A 20,667-nucleotide genomic window follows, 5' to 3' on the forward strand; every position below is an offset into this window, starting at 1 on the left:
GAATCCAGATGACACTTTGTTAAAGTCAGAGGTTTCAGCTGTGGGAATTTGCCTTAGTTTCTCCAGACCATTTCTGAATTTTGAGCATGCAAGTTCCTTAAAATACAACTCAAAACCAAAGGATTTATTTTTGGTTGGCATCATGTTGTAATCTGATCTCTGAGCACTAATTTCATGTGTGTGTACTATAATTTGATGTGTGTATAATAAGGGAGTGTGTATGTGTGCATGTGCGTATGTACGTAAACATACATATAAAATAATAGTGCCCACACTAAGTGAATCCAGAATACCCTTGAGTTTAGACACTACAGAGCTGTGGTATCTAAACCAGAAGCTTCTATTACGTAGTCTGTATACATCCTGATGATGAAAAATTCTGGTTGGAGCCTATGGCTGTGTCAGTAATATAAATGTTGCACCAAAGTAGTATTCTCAACTAATATTCTCTTGACTGTGAAGACACACTAGGAGTGTCACTCAAAAAAGTCCTGATCAATTAACAGGGAAAACCCTTCAGAGCAAAAGTCTGTTGAGGATATAGTTTTGCTCTATGGGTGTGTGTAAGGCTGTTATGAAGATGGGATTTACACCAGCTTTGGGGATAAGACACAGAACAATCTTACATTTCTGTGTTGCCAAAAATCACATTTAAAATGATAGTTCCTAGATGTGGTGCTGGTCACAATCTCCAGCTTCATTCGCAGGGTAAACTACCATGATGAAAACCAATCCAGGCCTTACTCAGGAGTTCTCTTGACTGAGATTTATTTCCTGCATTTACAAAATTATTTGACTTTTGTAAAAAAAAAACCCAAACAAAACCAAAGTTAAAGCAAAGAAATTTACTGCTAGAGACTAAATCATTGTAATGGTGTCTCATGACTTCAAAAATATTATGATGAATCTCTGTACAAATATTCTTTTTCTTTTCAACAATAATTAAGGGAGCATAATTCTGATACTTAGATGAAATATTGAGCCTTCTGACCATAGGTTATGTTTATGATGCAGTCATCAAGATGTGTGTATTGACTTGCAGGAATGAGGACAATGATTGTGCATTTTCCTAGACAGGAGGCAGTAATTTCTGTGACTAATGAAATAGCCTGTAATTTGAGCAATCAGAGTGTATTCTGCCCAGCTGTGCCATGTAACATCTGAAAGTTATGCCACTTTTCTGCATCCCCATTTCCTCTTATGCAGGAGTGAGGTGTTCTTTTGTTAATTTATTAATTAAAATCTATTACAAAGAATCCTGCACAGCTGTGAAGCTGTGATGTGGACTTTCTAAAGGTGCTCCTAGATTGTAGTATCCAGATCTAGATTATTGAAATATCATAAAAGGCTCCTTTTTTCAAAGTCACAACTGAGTTTCCTTTCTGTAGGTGTCAAACTTTTTCTTTCACTTTGCTGTCACTTAGGTGTGCATTGTACAGAAGAGAGACACCAAGAAAATGTATGCCATGAAATATATGAATAAACAGAAGTGCATTGAGAGAGATGAAGTTCGAAATGTTTTTCGGGAGCTACAGATAATGCAAGGCCTGGAGCATCCCTTCCTAGTCAATCTATGGTAAGGAAACCTTTAAAATTCTATCAGGGATCTCTTGTTTTCTCCTTACTGCTGAATCAGTTCAGGCTATGGAAGGCTGGAAAGTATGAAAAATACGAACAATTTTTGATGACCTCTTTTTTTAAGGTTTTTAGGTTTTGCAGAGGGTTTTATGTTTCATGAATATTTTACAGGTGCCCTTTTGCATTAGAATATTTAAGCATCACTTTCACCTTTTCATTTCTGGTTCGGTTTCTCTCCAGACTGTTACAGCAGTGTGTGGAAATGTGTTATTCTGTTCAGCTTCATCATTTCTTTTTGACAATACCTGGACGAAACATCTGTTATAAGGCTGTGGAATATTAAACCAAACAATTCAATTAAATTGTTTTTCGTTGATTAAGAGAAAATTCAAAACTCAATTACTCTTAAAAAATGGCTGACATGGAACAACAGAAAAGCATCTTTTTGTCACCTGGAATTTCTCTTATCTTCCCTGTGCTAGCCACTGAATGCTTTGGTCACATATGAGTGTGAGAAAATGTCGGTCAAATAATGACTAGCTTCAGCTACACCACCAACTTAAAATATTTGCTGGCTTTTATGTAGTGATAGTAGTAATGGGATGCAGACTTTTTCTCCCTTATCTAAAAATGACCTACACTGTTCAAAAAAAAGGAGACATAAACCATTATGACATGAAAATTGTTCAGTTCATGAATAGCTTGATTGGCTGCAGATGGTCACAGTGCAAACAGACCTTCTGTTTTGTGTTTTAGTTATCTTACCAGAGGTCGATGCCTAACCTACAGTCTTTTGCTCATCTTTTATTTCACGCTTGACCTGTACAGGTGAAAAATTTCTTGTTGTCAACTTAACAGCTTTCATGAATTAAAAGCCAAATTGTGTTCTGGCTTGAGTGAACACAGCTTTAGTATAATTGCAGTCACTTATACCAACAAAGCATCTGATCCCAAAATTAATTCAAAAAGGACCTGATCATATATATATATATATATATATGTCTCAAGAGCTCTACCCTTGAGACAGATGATCATACTTGAGCTAACCTAATATCCTGTTGGAGGCTTAAAGAAAAATATATAAACATTGTGACTAATACAAAACTTTCCCAGTATATTTTCCAAGGTTCCAGCAACCTGTACTCTGGGGATTTCTTCACCAAAGATATGGTATCTCTGTGCTTAAGAGTCAGTGGATTTTTCTTTCATGCATTTGTCTAATCTCTTTTGAACTCACAGAAACTTTTGTTCTTTATCAAGTGGTGGCAGAGATTTGCACTGTGTAACTAGACACTGTGCAGAAACAGTCATAGGTTAATGTGATCTACAAGATACTTCAGTAAACATAACAGTGCTGAAGGACTAAAGATCAACTATTTATTGTGAAACAAAAAGTATGCTAGATTCCAATTACTGAATTATAATAAGTTAATTAATATTCTTTCTTGTTTTCTTTTTTTGCCAAAGTTTAAACCTGAAATAAGTAATACCTTAAAGTGCATTGGGTGTGATGATGATTTTTATTGTAAATAATTAGTTTATTCTTCTCATGCTTCTGAGATACTGTCACAAGATCTCAAGACTCATATGTTATACTGTATGTGTATATTAGAACATTTTCCAAAAAAAATTTAATTGACAGTTAGTATTTTCACCTGGAGTGTTCACCTCAAACATTACACGTTCAAATGTGTAGTGATTCAAGGCCCTGACTCCAGAGTGAGCTACTGAACTACTGGAGAACGTATATTTCACCCTGGGCTAGCACAGCAAAGGAAAGTCTTGAACCCAAGCCTCCCCAAAATTAATCTAGCCTACCCCAAATAACTCATTCTTTGAACCAGGCCCATAATACGTTTCTATAATTAACCTTGTACAATCCTAAATGAATTTAAAATAGCTTCTGACATATTTCTGGAATGCCTACACTTGCAGATGGCAGTAGCGTGTTCCAGACCTCTGAATGCTCTATCTTGACTTCTGCCTGAATTTCAAGATGTTCTACACATTGTCTTCAAATAATGACTTATGTTATTGAAATACAACAAAACACAAAAATCACAAGTGACCCATGAATAATGGTCACATCTGTTCTGTTAACACTAAGCCATATGAAGCTTTTAAACATATTAAGTATATTTTATTTATTTAATAATTGAAACTACATTTTATTTGTTTATTTACAACCATGAAAAAAGGAACACTGCAAGTACAAATGGAATATTCCTTAAACATATTTTATGTGTTCCCAGCAATAATCTCTTAAAATAACAGCATTTTCATTGATTTTTTTATGAATTAGCAGCCTGTTTAATGTATTTTTACTTGCAGTTTAGATGCAATAATAATTTGCATCAAATACATTTACATTGTAGCTATAACTTACATTAGATGATTATCAGGAATCCATGAGATTTCCTCTTATGAGTCAATTCATGGCATACTAATGGAAGGAAAGAGTTGAAGCTGCATTTCTTCTATAGTAAGTGCAGCTAAATTTGTGTTTCATTTTTTGGAGTTAGATTTTTTTTCTGTTCATTTTGTTAATTGCATTGTAAATGTACAAATGGGCTGTAAAAGGAGCTACTAGCTCTATCTTGTTTCACAAACTGGAATATTAATTTAGCAAGGAATAGTTATATCATGGTGTATGGGCAATAACATAGCTGCAGCTTGGGTAAATGTTAAGTTTCTTTTGACCGGGCTGTTTTGGACTAGTCTGTCTTTCTAGGCTCTATCACACTCTCTGAGGGTTCATATCAGTTTTCAGAAATCCTGCCCAAGGTAAGATTTTGGTGACTAAAACTCAGAAATCTCATCAGCTTACTAAATTTAATTGGCATCTCCCTACTTAGCCAGGGTATCCAATTTTGATTTCCCAAGGATATTCAGAAGTAATTCTGAAGAAGTTACTCTGAGAAGGTAAGTACCCATCTGCCATCAAGAGCTCTGCTGCAGTCCCCACACCAGTAGACAGGCACTGATGCTCTGTTCACCTAACTAAAAAACCACTAATCCTTCTAAAGAAGTCAGAAATTCAGTTATAGGCAGGACTCAGACTAAGATGAATAGTGGTGAACAGCTTTTCCAAAATGGTGCCTTTTACATTCGATTGTCATTGGATAAAAACTGAAAACAGGCTTTGGATGAGGAACTGTAGTAAAGTGTGTTTGCACAAAACACTTTGTGGGCTTGTAGTTAAACAGTCATGTAGTCTGTGAAAAATTGGGGATCCGGCTGCCCACACTAAGGGGAGCCTAGAGCTCATGTGTCCTGCTTTCTAGATGACCTGACTACTTGTCTGCTATGCAAAATGCAATGATGGTGCCAACAGCTTTTTTGATAAAAATGAATCTATCTTATTTGCCCCTTGTAATCTCAGTCAAAAGTAATTAGCCAGCTGGACCAGTCTGGATGACACTTCAAAAGTCTTCAGAAAAACCTACATTTCTCCACTGATTTGAAAGGGAAATTAGACACTGATTTTAGTTGCACTGTCCTTCCCCTTGATTCCTCCCTCCCCTAATCCCCAGTTATAAGAAGCAAGACTTAAGCTTACATAGGTAGCCTGGACCTGGTCTACTGTTTTTTTTTCTGGAAGGGATATACATGATGATAAAATTAGGGAATTTTATTATCAAAATACTTGCATTTTCTTCAAAGTATCATTTTCTGTAAGAACTTCAGTGTCATCAAAATCTATTTTTTTGCTCTTGGATGAATTGAAATGAAATCTTATCTCTTTTAATTCAAAATGTCAAGTCCCAAATCCATACTGAAAAGCATATTTGGAGGAAACACCACTCATGACAAGAGTTTGTGGGACTGTCCCTGACCAGAACTGCTGATTTTCAAATGATAATCATCTGGACCTTCAAGTTATACAATAAAATTAATATAGTGGTAAATCTCCCAACAGTTCCTTGAACTAAAAGGAATACTAACCAAGCACATTAATCTTTTTTTGAGGAATTACATCATCAAAGAGAAAAGCTGGCAACTCAAGAAACAAACATGAAGACTGGAAAGCCCTTTAGTTATACATGATAACAGCACAAAGAAGTAATGAGATATGGGAAAACAATCTGTCATCAGTTAAATTCTTGTGGAGAGAAAAAGAAGAGGAAAGAAAGTAAACCTTCTGTAGTGAGTAATTCTGCTGGCATCCATCAGTAACCCCAGCATACACAAGAATACGGAACAGCTAATATGAAACAAGGGTAGCATCTCAACTCCAAAAGGTCTATATTAAAAAGCTTTTTGAGGTTCATGTGTCTTCTCTGAGCTTTATTAAACTTAGTTTCACAATCTAACCTATAAATCATATTATTTGAAGTATGAACTGTCTTTCATAACATCTGACACAGAAAAGAATCATTCTTCTGTAAATGCTCATAATAGCTTGGAGGATAAGAGCATTTTTCAGGAAGGGCTTGGGGTTGATTTACAACCTTCATTTTAGAAATGAAATTGAATAAATGCTTAAAGATATCTGAGCCTTGTAGCCAGTTTTATCACCGTTAGAGGCATTTCTGATAATAGAGATTCCTTCTTAAAATGAAAAGCAGTCCTGTTTTTTATCAGACCTTTTGTATGTTGTGTGTATTTCAGGCATAGATGAATGAGCTGTAGAAATGTCAGCTCCTAACATGATCCCACCTTGAGACTACAACACTCCCCTTTAAGATCCAGCATTTTATCCTTGTTTATCCTTGCCCAAATACCTGGGTGTCCCCTGGGCAAGATGAGTAGTGTTCCTGAAAAGATCCGTATTTTATATATCTTTCTCACAACATACATTAGGACTAAGCCAAGAGCCAGGTTACTCCCTATGTACCAATGTGGCTAGACTTGTCACTACATGACTTGTCTTCAAACACGAGTAGACTCACTGGCTGCTCCGAAAATAATACAGCTTACCACAAAAGGCAGAAGTTTTCTGCAAAAAATCATGTATCTAAATGGTTTCTCTGATGATGTGGAACAGAAAAATCTGAAAAAATTTTGGACCATTCCTCAAAGCTTTTGGAACACTGAAGTCACCTTATTTTTTAGTCTTGCTTAAAGCTGTTATATCCTTTTTAAATTGTCAGAACAATTTCAAAGGCAGCAGAGGGAGAAAGATGAAGATTTACTTTTGTCAGCTTATAGGTCATTTTCCTAGTATAGAGAGAACAATATGTTTGATACATTTAACAACCCATAAAGAAGTGTTAGCTGCATTCTCAGAGTGGCTCTATATTCTGATGTATTTTTCTTTCTACTCACCTCTGGAGTCTTCACCTACTCAGCCTATGGAAACGGTATGTATTTCATAAGACAGGTCTACAAAAGTACATTACTGCTACCAGCTAGAGTAAGACTAAGTTTCAATTCCAGTGAAAAATGGACCAAGTGCAATACACACATCATAGCAAAAATGTTCATTCATTTCTGAATTCACCTAATACCCCAATCTGTCTTCAAAAGAAAGAGGAGATAAAAAAGAGTCCCATATCCATACTGAAAAGCATATTTGGAGGAAACACCACTCATGACAACCTTTTCAAGAGTTTGTGGGACTGTCCCTGACCAGAACTGCTGATTTTCAAATGATAATCATCCGGACCTTCAAGTTATACAATAAAGTTAATATAGTGGTAAATCTCCCAACAGTTCCTTGAACTAAAAGGAATACAGCTGGAGAGAAGAAATTATTTGTTCAGTCTCAAGTGTTGGATGGGCTGTTTAATGTACACACACATGACTGGAAATTATCACTTCCCTGTGAAGGTGCCCTTTCTAGAACAAGCTGGGAGGAATGTCACCTTGGACTGCCCCATAGCACAGCTCTGCTCCTCAGGCTGGTGTCAGAAATATGCATAATCCTACAAACTTAAGGAAGCAATAGCAGCTGGCCAAGTGTTTGACTGCTGGGTGGAGCTGAAAATAAGCAATTAAGGAGCACCAATTACCCATTAGAGACCCCAAGCACCAAGAGGAGGTGGTTTAGGTCAGTCTTAGGTGAGTTTGCTCAGCGGCCGTGGTGTTTGGCTGTTACTTGCCTTGGCATAATAGACCTAATCAGGAGTGAAAATATTTTATGGAGGATAGAAAATTTCTTTTCTGATATCTAATATGGCCAGCTTTCTGAGCTTCGTGAGACTCCATACTAAAGGCTATGAGTGAAGTGCCTGATCTAACAGAAAAATGACATTATGTTTTTGGAAGGGAGCAGGGGTCTTGTGGTGTTTTCTGTCAGAACACAGGTTGGGTGTTTGCAGCTAGCCTGACTGCCTCTTCAGCAGTAAGGAGTCCTGCTGAAAAGGGAAGTCAAGCTATAGTGATGTCTATCTTAATAGTATGTGGTGGATCCCCCAAAGGTCATGAAACAACAGATCCTGACAAACATTCAGGTTTCCTGGCGAGTAATGAAGGTGTTCAATGCTCTTGGCTTTCTTTGGTTATACCCAGCTGCTCTAAGCCTGGTTTCTGGGAAGAAAGACTATGATGTTGCCCTCTTTGGCTATGTCTATGCTAGTAATTTAAAACTGGGTATTCTTCCTGGACTCTTGAACCCAATCTTCCATACTGCTAAATATTTTTAGACCCACTCCTAGCCTAGTTGTGGGCTGGGGCATGAGCACCATCCCAGATGAGGCCCTGGTGCAGCCAGATTGCTCCCAGTGGGCAGCTAGCATGCCATCACCATGGGTTTGAAGGTGACAGTTTAATAGTCCAGGCACAGACTTTTCTGTGCCATTTGGTCTTAGTGCTGTAGAACAGCCACTGACATGTTTATTGATACAACATACGTTTCCTACCTCTTTGTGAATTTAGCTGAGGTCGTGAACCCCAGGCTATGTAATCCTAGGCCACTCTAGATATCTGATGGGCTCTAAGATTCCTTTCCAGGCAAGAAGAGATTGTAAATCAAGGGATATATATATATGTGTGTGTATATATATATATGTGTCTTGCACAGAGCTTAGATGGGTGAACTCTTTTTGCTATAGAGGGAGCAAAGAGTAAGTACTTTCCTCAAATAGCTAGATCTTTTCATCACTGCATTAATGTAAATCTGGAATAGGTAAAGATACAGAAATTTTATACCTAAGATTAAAAAAAAAAGTCTTTTCTCCAGAGCCTTAGAAGAGATAATGGAGGAATAAGGGCAGGAAAAGGTGATGAGGCAGCAGGAAGGGTAGGATAATTGGAAGAAGAGAATACAGGAAAGATTTGTCTTGAGTTGTAAATATTCAGGATATTATTTCTGGCTGTGGAAATTACATTGGACTCAACATTGCCAGTTGGTAACCTCTGGATGCCTGTGCTAAATGAATGTTAGCTGTAACATCTTCACTGACTGATGAGTGCATGCTCCAACAGTTACTTATTTTTATGTTGATTTTAATACCCTAAGATACTAATTGCCAGTATTGGGACACTGTCTCAAGTCTGCCTGTATGGAATTTTGTTCTGGTGACTAACTGTTTCCTGTGAGAAATTGCTGTCACCTTGGAATATGTATCTTTGGACTTAACTTTAATACGTTCCCCATAAAAGCAGGAATTGGCCTTTGGCATAGTTTAAGTTTTGATCCTTTTTGCATTAAAATATGCTGCAATAGATATTTCACCTCATGTGTGTCTCACTGCATCCTGGGACCTTCTTAGGAGCCTGTCTTCTGCATCATTCTTACTGAGACAGAGACTTTATTTGCTGACCCATAATAGACTTTGCTCACAGAAAGCTTTCACTGCAAGAGGAATTTTATTATAATCACTGGTAAATATTAATCTGCTGGGAAAAATAATCCCTTTTGTTTTAAAAATGGTCGGTTTCGGTCAAGTTCTTATGAATTCATGATTATTGCCTCATTCTGCCTTCATGGGGGGATAGCTGCTATCCAAAGCAGACCATCCTGAGCTTGGTGTTAGCCTTGGCCATGTCTCAGGTCTGTGGTGTAGATAGTCACAATATTCCTCTGGACATTTGTGGCAGGGATAAGTATTGTTCCTTTTTGGACAGAAGTACAGCTCCAGGGGTAGCTGTGGCAGGGGTATTCTCAGGAGACCTTGCAGGGGAGCAGGGTTTCAATGCTCTCAGCCTAATGAGATGGGAAAGAAAGAAGAAAAGCCCTTAGACATTGCTTCAGACTCCTCAATTGCCAATTTAGGCAAGCAGTGCTTTTTTTTTCTTTTTTTTTTTTTCATTCTCTGCTTTAAAGGTTATGAATGCCAAACATGATAGCTAGAGTGCGTAATTAGACTGATAACCAAGGTTCTGTAGGTAAAGTGGTTCTCATAATCAGTGGCAGAGTAATGAGTTCATCATGCAAATCTGTTTTCAGGCAGGACCGGTTCTTACCTATGCTATGGAAACTGGGACTGCAATTAGCCTGTACTAAAAGCTCTGCTAAAGGTGGACTACACAAGATGCAGCTCAGTGCTGCATTAACAAAGCTCAACAACTTTGGGACAGCCATCATATTGCAAAACTGTCTTGGATGCGCTTGTAAAATCATCCATAGACATCCAGGGAGTGAATGCAAAGAAGGTGATCATTATGGAATAAAAATAAGTGCTTAACACTTTCATTGCAAAACTTTGGTATTGAACAGATCCTACAAATCTACACCTAGTCCAAAAATGTTATTCTTGGAGACTATTGGTGGTGTAATGTGGCTTGGAATTATTCCCAGTTTACTTCAGAATATATTTGAGTTTTTAGTGATGATACTTTTAGTTCAAACCAGATAAAAACACATAGGTGAATTCCTTTTTATTTATAACAGGTTGCAGTAAAAGTCAAGGCACAAATACTAAAAGCAAAACAAAAACCCACCATGGAACTAGCAAGTAATATAAAAATAGTGATAATTGAAGTAATATCTGTGTGCTTCAGGTAATATGTTAGCTCTCTGAGTCAGATCTTTCCTTTTTACTTCTGCTAGAATGCCAAGTCTATTTTTCATGTTGCCAAATATTAAAAGTTGGGCACTTTTTCTGCCAAATGTCCAAAAGGACAGAAGAGAAGCCAAAAGGCTGACTATTTAGGTACAAGAGGTGTAAATAAATAAATAATAATAAAAATCCTGAGTGGAAGGCAATTTAAATTTTGCATTGTCAGAATTGTATCAAATAGAGTGGATTTAAAATGGCAAATAGTGGGATTGAACCAAAGCAGGAAGTTCTGTAATGCATTATTGTTCTAATATTGCCTGCTTGGGGGAATCTTTGCCTTGGTTCATTAAAATTTATCAAAGCTTTTATTATTTTAAAAGTCAACTACAGATTTTTACAGCATAAGTGTGCTCTTAATTTCATTTTATTGAACTAAAATGATAGTTATTGTACTTGTAATGTGCAGTGAGAAGCTGATACTAACACTTCAGAAAATGATTAATGGTATCCTGTTCCTAAATTAATGACAGCTTTGCAGTGTAAAGTTCTCATTAGAAGAGACTAACTCTCATGTTTCATAAGTACACACCACAAAAAGGAGGATTTAAGGTTCCTTTTCTACTAATGTTGTACTTCTTACAAACAACGTCCTGACTGAGGAAAGGTCATGGGCTATGAAGATGACTATTTAAATTCCTCTGCAAAACAGTTGTGGCCGGGAGGAAAATGACTTCTGCCTGACAAATTCTCTCTAATTACCTAAACTAGAATTTCTCCAGGGAGCAGAGGGTAAATTCTGTCTTGCAAAAAGCCAAGGTGGTGGGATTAAGTCTTGTTGGCAAACCAGTAAGAAAAATAAAACTAACAGAAATAACTGTCCTGGTTTCAGCTGGGATAGTTAATTGTCTTCCTAGTAGCTGGTACAGTGCTATGTTTTTGAGTTAGGTATGAGAAGAATGTTGATAACTCTGATGTTTTCAGTGGTTGCTAAGTCATGCTTAGTCTAAAGTCAAGGATTTTTCAGCTTCTGGTGGCCAGCCAGCAAGGAGGCTGGAGGGGCACAAGAAGTCGGGAGGGGACACAACCAGGGCAGCTGACCCAAACTGGCCAAAGGGGTATTCCATACCATGTGATGTCCCATCTAGTATATAAACTGGGGGGAGTGGGGGTGGGGGGATCGCCGCTTGGGCACTAACTGGGCGTCAATCGGTGGATGGTGAGCAATTGCACTGTGCATAATTTCTATATTCCAATGCTTTGATTATTACTGTTGTCATTTTATTAGTGTTATCATTATTAGTTTCTTCTTTTCTGTTCTATTAAACTATTCTTATCTCAACCCATGAGTTTTACTTATTTTCCCGATTTTCTCCCCCATCCCACTGGGTGGTGGTGGGGAAGTGAGTGAGCGGCTGCGTGGTTCTTAGTTGCTGGCTGGGGTTAAACCACGACAATAACTCTTCTTCTTCACCATAGCTTTCACAGGCTCACCAGCAGATGCGTTGGGAGAAGGAGGGGACAAAATAAGGATGCAAACAGAAGTGATAATAAGCCTGGTGAGGGATGTGAACTTTGGGATGAAAGGAGAAGGCACTTTTCTCCTTCACTGGGTACAAAATCTAACCTAATCAGAAAATGTAATCAATATTGGTGTGTAAGTCAGATTCTTCAAGGTCTGAACTTCCTTTACTGATATTTGAAAATAAAGAAAGCAGAAGAGGAGATCAGGTTTTGCTTCTCAGGTCTCTCCAAAGAAGAGGAGAGACAAGCTATAGACCTCTCTGCATGCTGTTCTTCCTGTGGGAGCTGAAAACTGCAACCATTTTTTAAAAATAACCAAAATATTTTGCTCACCTTGAACTAGACCACTTGAAATACTCCCTTGAGGAAAATACCCTTTATTTGAAGATAATATTCAAAACCAAAACACTCCTTCCCAGAGAAAATAGTTTGATAAATGATAAATAAACAAATGGTACGATAAAAATGGAACAGCATATTCTAAGCTATATGCGTTTAAAAGAAATTTTAGGAGTTAAGCTTCATAAGGCACTAGGAAAATATAGAGATATAATTTACAAGCTAAGCTATTAACATCCGAAAGGGATAAAATATGTTATGCTGGTCTCAAGTATTCTCCTTGTTATTGTTGTTCATCACTTAGTAAATGGTGACATCTGTAGTTTTGACAGTACAGTACTTCATTCCTTAGAGAAAGGAAAGCATTGCTTCTTTCTAGTCAGAACAACCAGCTCTATATAAATGACAGGTAGGACAATTTTCACTTCTTGAAACAGCTTTACTGGATGATCCAGGGTTTATATGTGAACACCTGCATATTTTTACTAGGTCTGGGAAGTCTGGTATAGCACCATCTTCCATTTGTCTTCAACCATGGTCTAGCTGCCTGCATCTAGTTTTTAGCAAAGTATGGGTTTAGCCAAGCTACCTACAGTTGTACTATCATTATTCTAAAAACCTGGTGGCATATGTTGTCTAACAAGGCTCCTATGAAATAATAAGGACAAAAGTCTGATTCTGATCCATATTTGGGATCACTAAATTACAGAATGACACCAAAGAATCATAGGGTTTTCCAGCATTTGTTCAAGTGGAAACAAGAATTTTAGCTGTACTGAAAAACTGGCACTAGTCATTAGGATATAAAAATATAGGAAGATTGATAAGGCAGGCTTTTAAAAAGTAGTGAAACATTGAAAATGACATTGTGAGCATCTAGAATCACAGAGAGCAGCATGTCTTTGGGACTAACTCTGCGGTGGCCACCTCACACACATGTGCTGTCGAGAAATGAACAGGTCTTCCTTCACATCCCAAGTAAAAAGATGTAAGACGAGCATTTTGCCAGAGAAGCTCTGTGAGCAACAGCCACCTCAGCAGCCTGGGACAGCTGGACAGCACAACGTGATTCACTCAGAGTAACGGCAGGGAAAAATACTATTTTTACAACTCTTTGACCCAGTTCAATGCTGAAGAAGAAATTGAACTTTTCTGCTGGCACTTCTCTGCCAGTAAGCTTGTATTTCATTTTCCTCTGAGCCCTTAAACAACTCTATACTGCATCTGTCTCTGTTCCTAATCAATCATGTTAGGCCTTTTTCTGCTCAGCAAGGTCTATTACTCACTTGTGACATACAGAGAAATGCTTTCTCAGATACAGTCTCCTGGGTTTCCTCTCCTGTTCCTCTCGGTCCCACTCTTCTCTGGAGTCGGCTGGCTGGCAGCCCATTTTGTTGTATGAAGGCTGTTGATGTCTGGTGAACTCTTTAAAATGGTTTATTTTAGTTCCTGAAATGTGGCTGGATAAACAAAGTATTTTTAATGTCTCTCTTTTTCCTTTCTTTTTTTTTTTTTTCTGTAAATAACTCAAGAGTATCTTATGACCTTTTTAATAGTGTTTTGATACGCCAGCTTCAGGATGCCCCATCAATAAATATTGAGTTGCCTCTGGTTCCTTCTTTTGCTGTCTATTTAGTACAACTGATGCCACATGCCCATCAACTGCATAACTAGAGGCAATGGTTGATACTCCAATTCAGATGAAAAAATATCTTTAATTAGTGTTATCACAACCTTTGACAAGTAGACCCTGCTTTAATTACATCCTACATTCATTATTCTGTAACTGTTCTAATGAACAGTTTCATTTCACACTCTCGAAAGTCTTTTTTTGTTTGCTTTTATCTCTCTTACTCAGGAGATATCTGAAAACTTAGCATGTCACCAAGGCTCTTGTGCTCTCCTGAGTTGTCTGTGCTCTTTCCCAGTGACAAGAGAAAAATAGGACCCTCCAAATTGTTCTCCAGCCTCTGTTCAAGCAGGGAACCCTGACTGAACTACGCCTTCTGGATCCCAGCAGGCACAACTTGTTTATAAGCTATAGGACACAAGAAACTAAGGGTGCTGTCAGTAGCTTCAGAGTAATGGAGCTGTCAAACGCCGTCGGGTCGGGGAGCAGTGCTGTGCACAGTGTTTTCCAGCACTGTGCACGTTTTTTTCCAGCCCTGTGCCCAGAAAAGGGCAGCAGTCACGGCCGAGGCTCCCAGCCAGGCTGACAGCGCGGGGCAGCTGGCACCGGGGTTCCATCCCTGCCACAGTCAGATGGTTTGGTGGTACATCAGCAGAAATCGATAAGCTCCCTGCTTAAATGCTTTTCCCCCCTGTTTTATCAGTCGTGTGTGAAGCGATTCAGTTTAACCTTGGGAAGATGCTTTGTTTTGTTCATTCATAACTCCCAGAAGTGGAGGATGTATAGTTATAGTGAAATTAAATGATAGTGTCCAACAAGCACCTCCTTCCCTGAGACATGGTGGGTTTTTTGCATTCTAGAATCAGTGGTAAAGACAAAATCTTATAACTAGCCATTGATTAACCTGGGAAAAAAAGTATTACTCTTAATCTCCTGTCCTACTTACTTGGAGAGCTTGATTAAATAATAAAAAGAAAAGTTGCAGTTACGTTTACAGGACTTTCACCCATGCTATCCTCTACTCTTTTCTACATTCTCCATGAAAACTGAATTTTTAACGTGAAGCTGTAGCAGAGGCATAAAAGCATCATGCATACCATCATGTCTGCAGAGCCTTCTTCTAAGGACAAATCTAGACAAGTAAAGTGTGGTGGTTCCTACCTCTTCAAACACTGAGTCTTTGGGGAAAAATCAGATTTAGAAGTAAAGTACAGAGGTATCACAGTACACAGATGAATGAAAGAAGGCAGGTGACAAAGTAGTGTTTAATGAGGAGAGATCCTTCTTTCTCAACTACTTCTTTAACATCCTCTCACCACCACCTTGACAATTCCTCCCTCTACCAGTGCCCACACCCTGCCTTCTCCTCTCAAGGCAACCTGACAGGCTCTTGCTTCTAACCCAGGTTGGTTCTTGCTCTTATGGAGAAACTGTCAGGCTGCAGGGACTAAATGAGAAAGCAGTCCAGAATGGCCTTTTCTGCTTTAAATTTATCCCTCAAAATATGTCATTGGGGGTGGGAGGGAGGAGGGAGGGACTCTTTTCTATCCATCTTGTACTTCTGACTTGTTTCTCTTTATATATATTTAAATTTTTATAGGAATACAATTTTTTTTTGAGCAGCAATCCTTTAACTATGCATTTGCAAAGCACGTTGTGGGTGCTGCCATAATGTTATAGACAACTGCCCAATACTTCTGCTGTACAGAAGATGCATGGGACATTAATTAGGTTTCATTGTTTCTTTGCCTTTAATTTAATGTAGGTTTCCATGACAGCAAAGAGAGACAAATCAGTCAAAGCCAATAGTTAAAACTGACAATTTGCATTCTGGTCTCTAGCCTCAAAAATGTGATGTACGTTTAAATAATTTGATTGTCTGAGTGTTTGGTCACATGTTATACTGCTGTCTCTTCATTTACAGCAGTCTTCTGTAAAAATGTAAACTATTATGGGATGCTGATCTGAGATTCTGACTCTGCTATTTATAGAGTATAGTCTATTCAAATCCAATAGTTTTTTTTATCCTAACTAATGCAGTAGTAGTAGTAAGAAAATCAGGGAAGGAGCTGTTATGCTGTAGCCTAACTACATATTTATGTGAAAGTTGTATATAGAGACGGCTGAAAGTAGTTTTAACAGGAAATTTAACAGAAAATTAGGTATTGACTAAAATCTAATTTTTCTCTTTCCCCTAAATCTCTTACTTCTACTAGAAAAAGGTATGAATATCCAGAAACATATCGATTCACTAATGTAGCCCTTGATTCTACTGCAAATTGTAGTCTGATGCATTTGCTCACTGTTTAATTCAAGAGGCAAAGATGAGAGGAGTTTAGGCACACCCAACAATCTAGTTTACATACATTTACATATTTTTTTTTAGAGGAAGCTTGTTTCTTACTGTAAAAAGTGTTTAGGAAAACAACTTCTTTAAACATATGATTTATATTACTGTTCTTAATCATTAATGCTAGCCTGTAGCACAGATATTTAAGATAGTTCTAGGCTTCCCCATGTAGAACTATAAAGAGGGGAAATATGAAGTCATTGTAAATTTTCCTAAATGCTGGCAGAGGAGGAATTTAGTTTTAATGCTCTCTTCCTGACAAATGGATCTGATTTAGGTCTACAAAATATGGCAATCTTCTCCCAAACGGTCAGCTGACTTTGTATGAACAGTGTCTCCCACTTTAAAATGCTATTTCTGTTTTGTGTGATAGAAAGCACTGACATATTTTGTTGAAACACACACATGCAGAATACCTCCTCCTATTTTCAGCTGTCTTTCTGGAGCATTAGGGTCCTTGAGTATATCCCCTAAAATAGATCCAAAAGTAATTAAACACGAGGTGTTGCATCTGTGTCTCATTGGCACAAGCTAGAGAGGCCGCTGCTTTTTCTAAGAGAACTTTGAAGCAGCAGAACCTTCAAAATACAAAAGTTGGGGTCAGACAGATGTGGGCCAGTTGTCACGTTTTATGATAAGCTGGCCAAAAGTGCCCAATTCAACTATTCAGCATGTTCAGTTGTAAAATACTTAGCAGGAGCTGGGGAGAGCTGACAGTCTCTTACGTGATAAGACCCCATTCTTGGTGGTATGCAGAAGATGGTCAGATAAGGAGAGTTGTGTGCTCCAACCCCTCCCCAAACACCCCCAGCCTCACCCTGAGTCCTTCTAGGGGTAGTCTTATGGATGTCTGTGAAGGCTCAAGCAAATGACTGCAGTATATGTTACAGACAGCAAGCCTAGATACATACCCACCCTGGTCCTTCAAACTGGTAATGTCCTATGCATAAGAAATGGGATTTTGGTCCTGATGCCCCTTTCAGCATATAGGAGAGATCACATTGCAAATGGTAGAAAACTCTGCACAATTTAGAAAACAATACCACTAAACAGCACAAGGATGTATACCCTGGAGGGGATTTGAGTGGTGGAAGGAGGACTTGCTTGTTTCCTTTGGGGTTTTTAGGAGACCAAACACTGGAAACAGCTGCAGTGGAAAAGAAGACAAGCTCATATCCAGGACTCTTGAGACAAGTGGTCTCAGTGACAGGTTTAATTGGGATGCACATTAAAAACTTTCATTGAATAAGTAACAGTGGCTGGAGTAAGTGGTTGCTGTTATTACTTGCCTTTAAGGAAAAATACCAGGCAAAACCTGATTTATTTTAATTCTTCCTTTGATAACTAAAAGGTCCACTTTGTACAAGAGAGTTTGCTTTGGCAAACCTGTTATTTCTGTTAACATTTTAGGAAAGCAAAGCATTGGCTGCTGAAGAAAACAAGGCACTTGTAAAGCCTGAGGATGGATGTACGGCTGAGGTAGCTATGTGAAAAAGAAAACTCTGAAAGTGGGTTTGATGTGTAAAGATGTGATGAGAGTAAAAAGAATCACAAATGAAAGCCCAAACTGAACCTCCTGATACAGGATGTATCACAGAATTAGGTCATTACAAAAATGGCTGGGTTGAATAGGAGTCTGATTAAAGTGGTGACAGTCTGCATTAAAAGAGAAGAAACTACAGGAGAGTGTTAGAGACTGGTTCATTATTTGTGGGGATACTCAAAACCCTCCCCTTTGGCTCAGTTTATTTTAGAGTAATTCTGCTTCTCCCTCTATGTACTGCTGACATAATCTGAGTACAAGACAAACTGAAAGCAGAAATAACGACAGTGAGAATGGTAGTGGGGTTTTCTGAAAATAAATAAGTGTGGTGGGTTGACCCTGGCTGGACACCAGGTGCCCACCAAAGCCATTCTATCGCTCCCCCACCCTCAGCTGGACAGGGGAGAGGAAATATAATGAAAGGTTCATGGGCCGAGATAAAGACGGAGAGATCATTCACCAGCTACTGTCACGGGCAAAACAGACTCAACTTGGGGAAAATTAACTTAATTTATTACCAATCAAATCAGAGTAGGGTAATGAGAAATAAAAACTAAATCTTAAAACACTTTCCCCCCACCCCTCCTTCCTTCCCGGGCTCAACTCCACTCCTGATTTTCTCTACTCCTCCCTCCCAGTGGCGCAGGGGGATGGGGAATGTGGGTTGGGGTCAGTTCATGACACATTGTCTCTACTGCTCCTTCCTCCTCAGGGGCAGGACTCCTCACTCTTCCTCTGCTCCAGCGTGGGGTCCCTCCCACGGGAGACAGTCCTCCACAAACTTCTCCAATGTAAGTCATTCCCACAGGCTGCAGTTCTTCATGAAATGTTCCAGTGTGGGTCCCTTCCACGGGCTGCAGTCCTTCAGGCACACACTGCTCCAGTGTGGGTCCCCCGCAGGGTCACAAGTCCTGCCAGAAAACCTGTTCCAGCGTGGGCTCTTCTCTCCACGGGGCCACAGGTCCTGCCAGGAGCCTGCTCCAGCGTGGGCTTTCCACAGGGTCACAGCCTCCTTCAGGCACCCACCTGCTCCGGCGTGGGGTCCTCCCCGGGCTGCAGGTGGAGATCTGCTCCACCGTGGACCATCCTGGGCTGCAGGGGGACAGCCTGCCTCACACCTCACCATGGTCTTCCCCACGGGCTGCAGGGGAATCTCTGCTCCGGCACCTGGAGCATCTCCTCCTCCTCCTTCTGCACTGACCTGGGGGTCTGCAGGGCTGTTTCTCTCACATGTTCTCACTCCTCTCTTGGCTGCAGTTGCTGTTGTGCAGCAATGTTTTTTCCATCTTAAATCTGTTATCCCAGAGGTGCTACCACCATCGCTGATGGGCTCAACCTTGGCCAGCAGCAGATCCGTCTTGGAGTCGGCTGGCATTGGTTCTGTCAGACATAGGTGAAGCTTCCAGCAGCTTCTCACAGCAGCCACCCCTGTAGCCCCCTGCTAACCAAACCTTGCTATGCAAACTCAATAGAGTAAGTCTTGGAGATGAAGGATGGATTAACTTGTCTGTAAAGGGGTATGGAAAGAGTATCTGGAATCCTGTTCTGCTGGATCCAGGAGACTGATCTGACAGTGAATATGCATAGAGGCTCTAAAGGATGTGGTAGTGCAGTGCACCTATGAAACTACCACAGAAAGCACAAACCCCAGGAGGAGAAAAAAGCATGGAACAAGGCAGAAGCTTTTGTAGAGAAGTAAATACAATTCTAGCAACTTTCAAGTCAGACAAGGTATTGCAGAGACTAGTGCTATAGGACCCAGGGAAATGGGAGTGCCTCATATTTAAGCAGAAGCATATTTACTACGAAGAGAGTAAACATGCTACAGAAGGAAAGACGTATGCCCAAACAGTTGGGAAACAGGACATACTTAAGTACTCTGCAGAAGAACCCCTTTTCCCCTGAAAGAGCCAAAATTTTATGGTAACTTGTGAACAGGAACAATCATAATTCCAGTAAGTGACACCTTCCCCTGCAGTAATGCTGTTTTGGCCTCTGACATAAACTAGTGTAACTATGTCTTAAAGACTATTTTGTCTCAACTCCCTTCTTGTTTGCCAAAAAGAAGAGAGAAAATAGGGCAGCATAAAATGCTATGTGAAATGTACCCATGCATGTAACCTCAATAGCTCCTAGTCCTTGCAGAGGCTGCTGGCAAGGAAGGCTTCTGTAATCGTCCCCTCAGCTCCCTCTGTGGCGGGGCAGGCAGGTGGGAGGGCTGGGAGGAGAGTTCTTCTGGAGGAGGAAAGAAGCTTCTTGACTGCTGGGGGCAAAAAGTTGTATAATGGAGTGAGCAGGGCATAGCTGAAGTCTAGCTGGTGGGAAAACTAAGGCTTCTGTTCCAAAAAATGGCTACGGGCTGAAACATCCCCCCCCTCCTTTTTTTTTAAGGGGCTTTTATATATCTTTTTTCCTTTGCTTTTGAAAGTATGTAGACCATCCTGGCTTGTACTTCCTACATGAGATCTACCTATCAAAGCACCTCACTAACTCACAGGAAAAAACACCTTAGACAACTGGACTAGGGTTCAATTTGGGTAAAATACAGGCAAGACTCCTATTTTAGGTGGGTTTTTTTGGAGGGGCGAGGTTTTTTTGTTTTGGTTTGGTTTTGGTTTGGTTTGGTTTTTTTTAAGATATTGTTGCAAGGCAAAAGATACTGTAAATCTGCCTTCTACTCTTCTGAATTCTTAGGCTAATAAATGTGTTACAGTCTTCACTGTGGAAGACAAAGCTTTCTATCCAGATGGGCAATGCAAATATCCTTCTCCACTCAAGTAATCATAAACTTTCCTTTATGGCCTTGAGAAAACCTAGCTAT

General features: G+C 39.4%; 1 protein-coding gene across 5 annotated transcripts in view; it reads left to right on the forward strand.

Moving 5' to 3' along the window:
* The window catches only part of STK32B (serine/threonine kinase 32B), a 183,942-nt gene that overhangs the window by 36,853 nt on the left and 126,422 nt on the right, over positions 1-20,667 (forward strand). For all 5 annotated transcript variants that reach the window (XR_011326550.1, XR_011326552.1, XM_069793765.1 and 2 more), the window contains one exon: positions 1,425-1,576. Coding sequence is in view for 3 of the 5 variants with exons in the window: in XM_069793765.1 (XP_069649866.1) it covers positions 1,425-1,576 (152 nt within the window). In the remaining 2 variants the exon portion in view is untranslated. The remainder of the gene's footprint in view (positions 1-1,424; positions 1,577-20,667) is intronic.

The sequence above is a fragment of the Haliaeetus albicilla genome, chromosome 1, assembly GCF_947461875.1.
Source record: "Haliaeetus albicilla chromosome 1, bHalAlb1.1, whole genome shotgun sequence".
NCBI lineage: Eukaryota > Metazoa > Chordata > Aves > Accipitriformes > Accipitridae > Haliaeetus > Haliaeetus albicilla.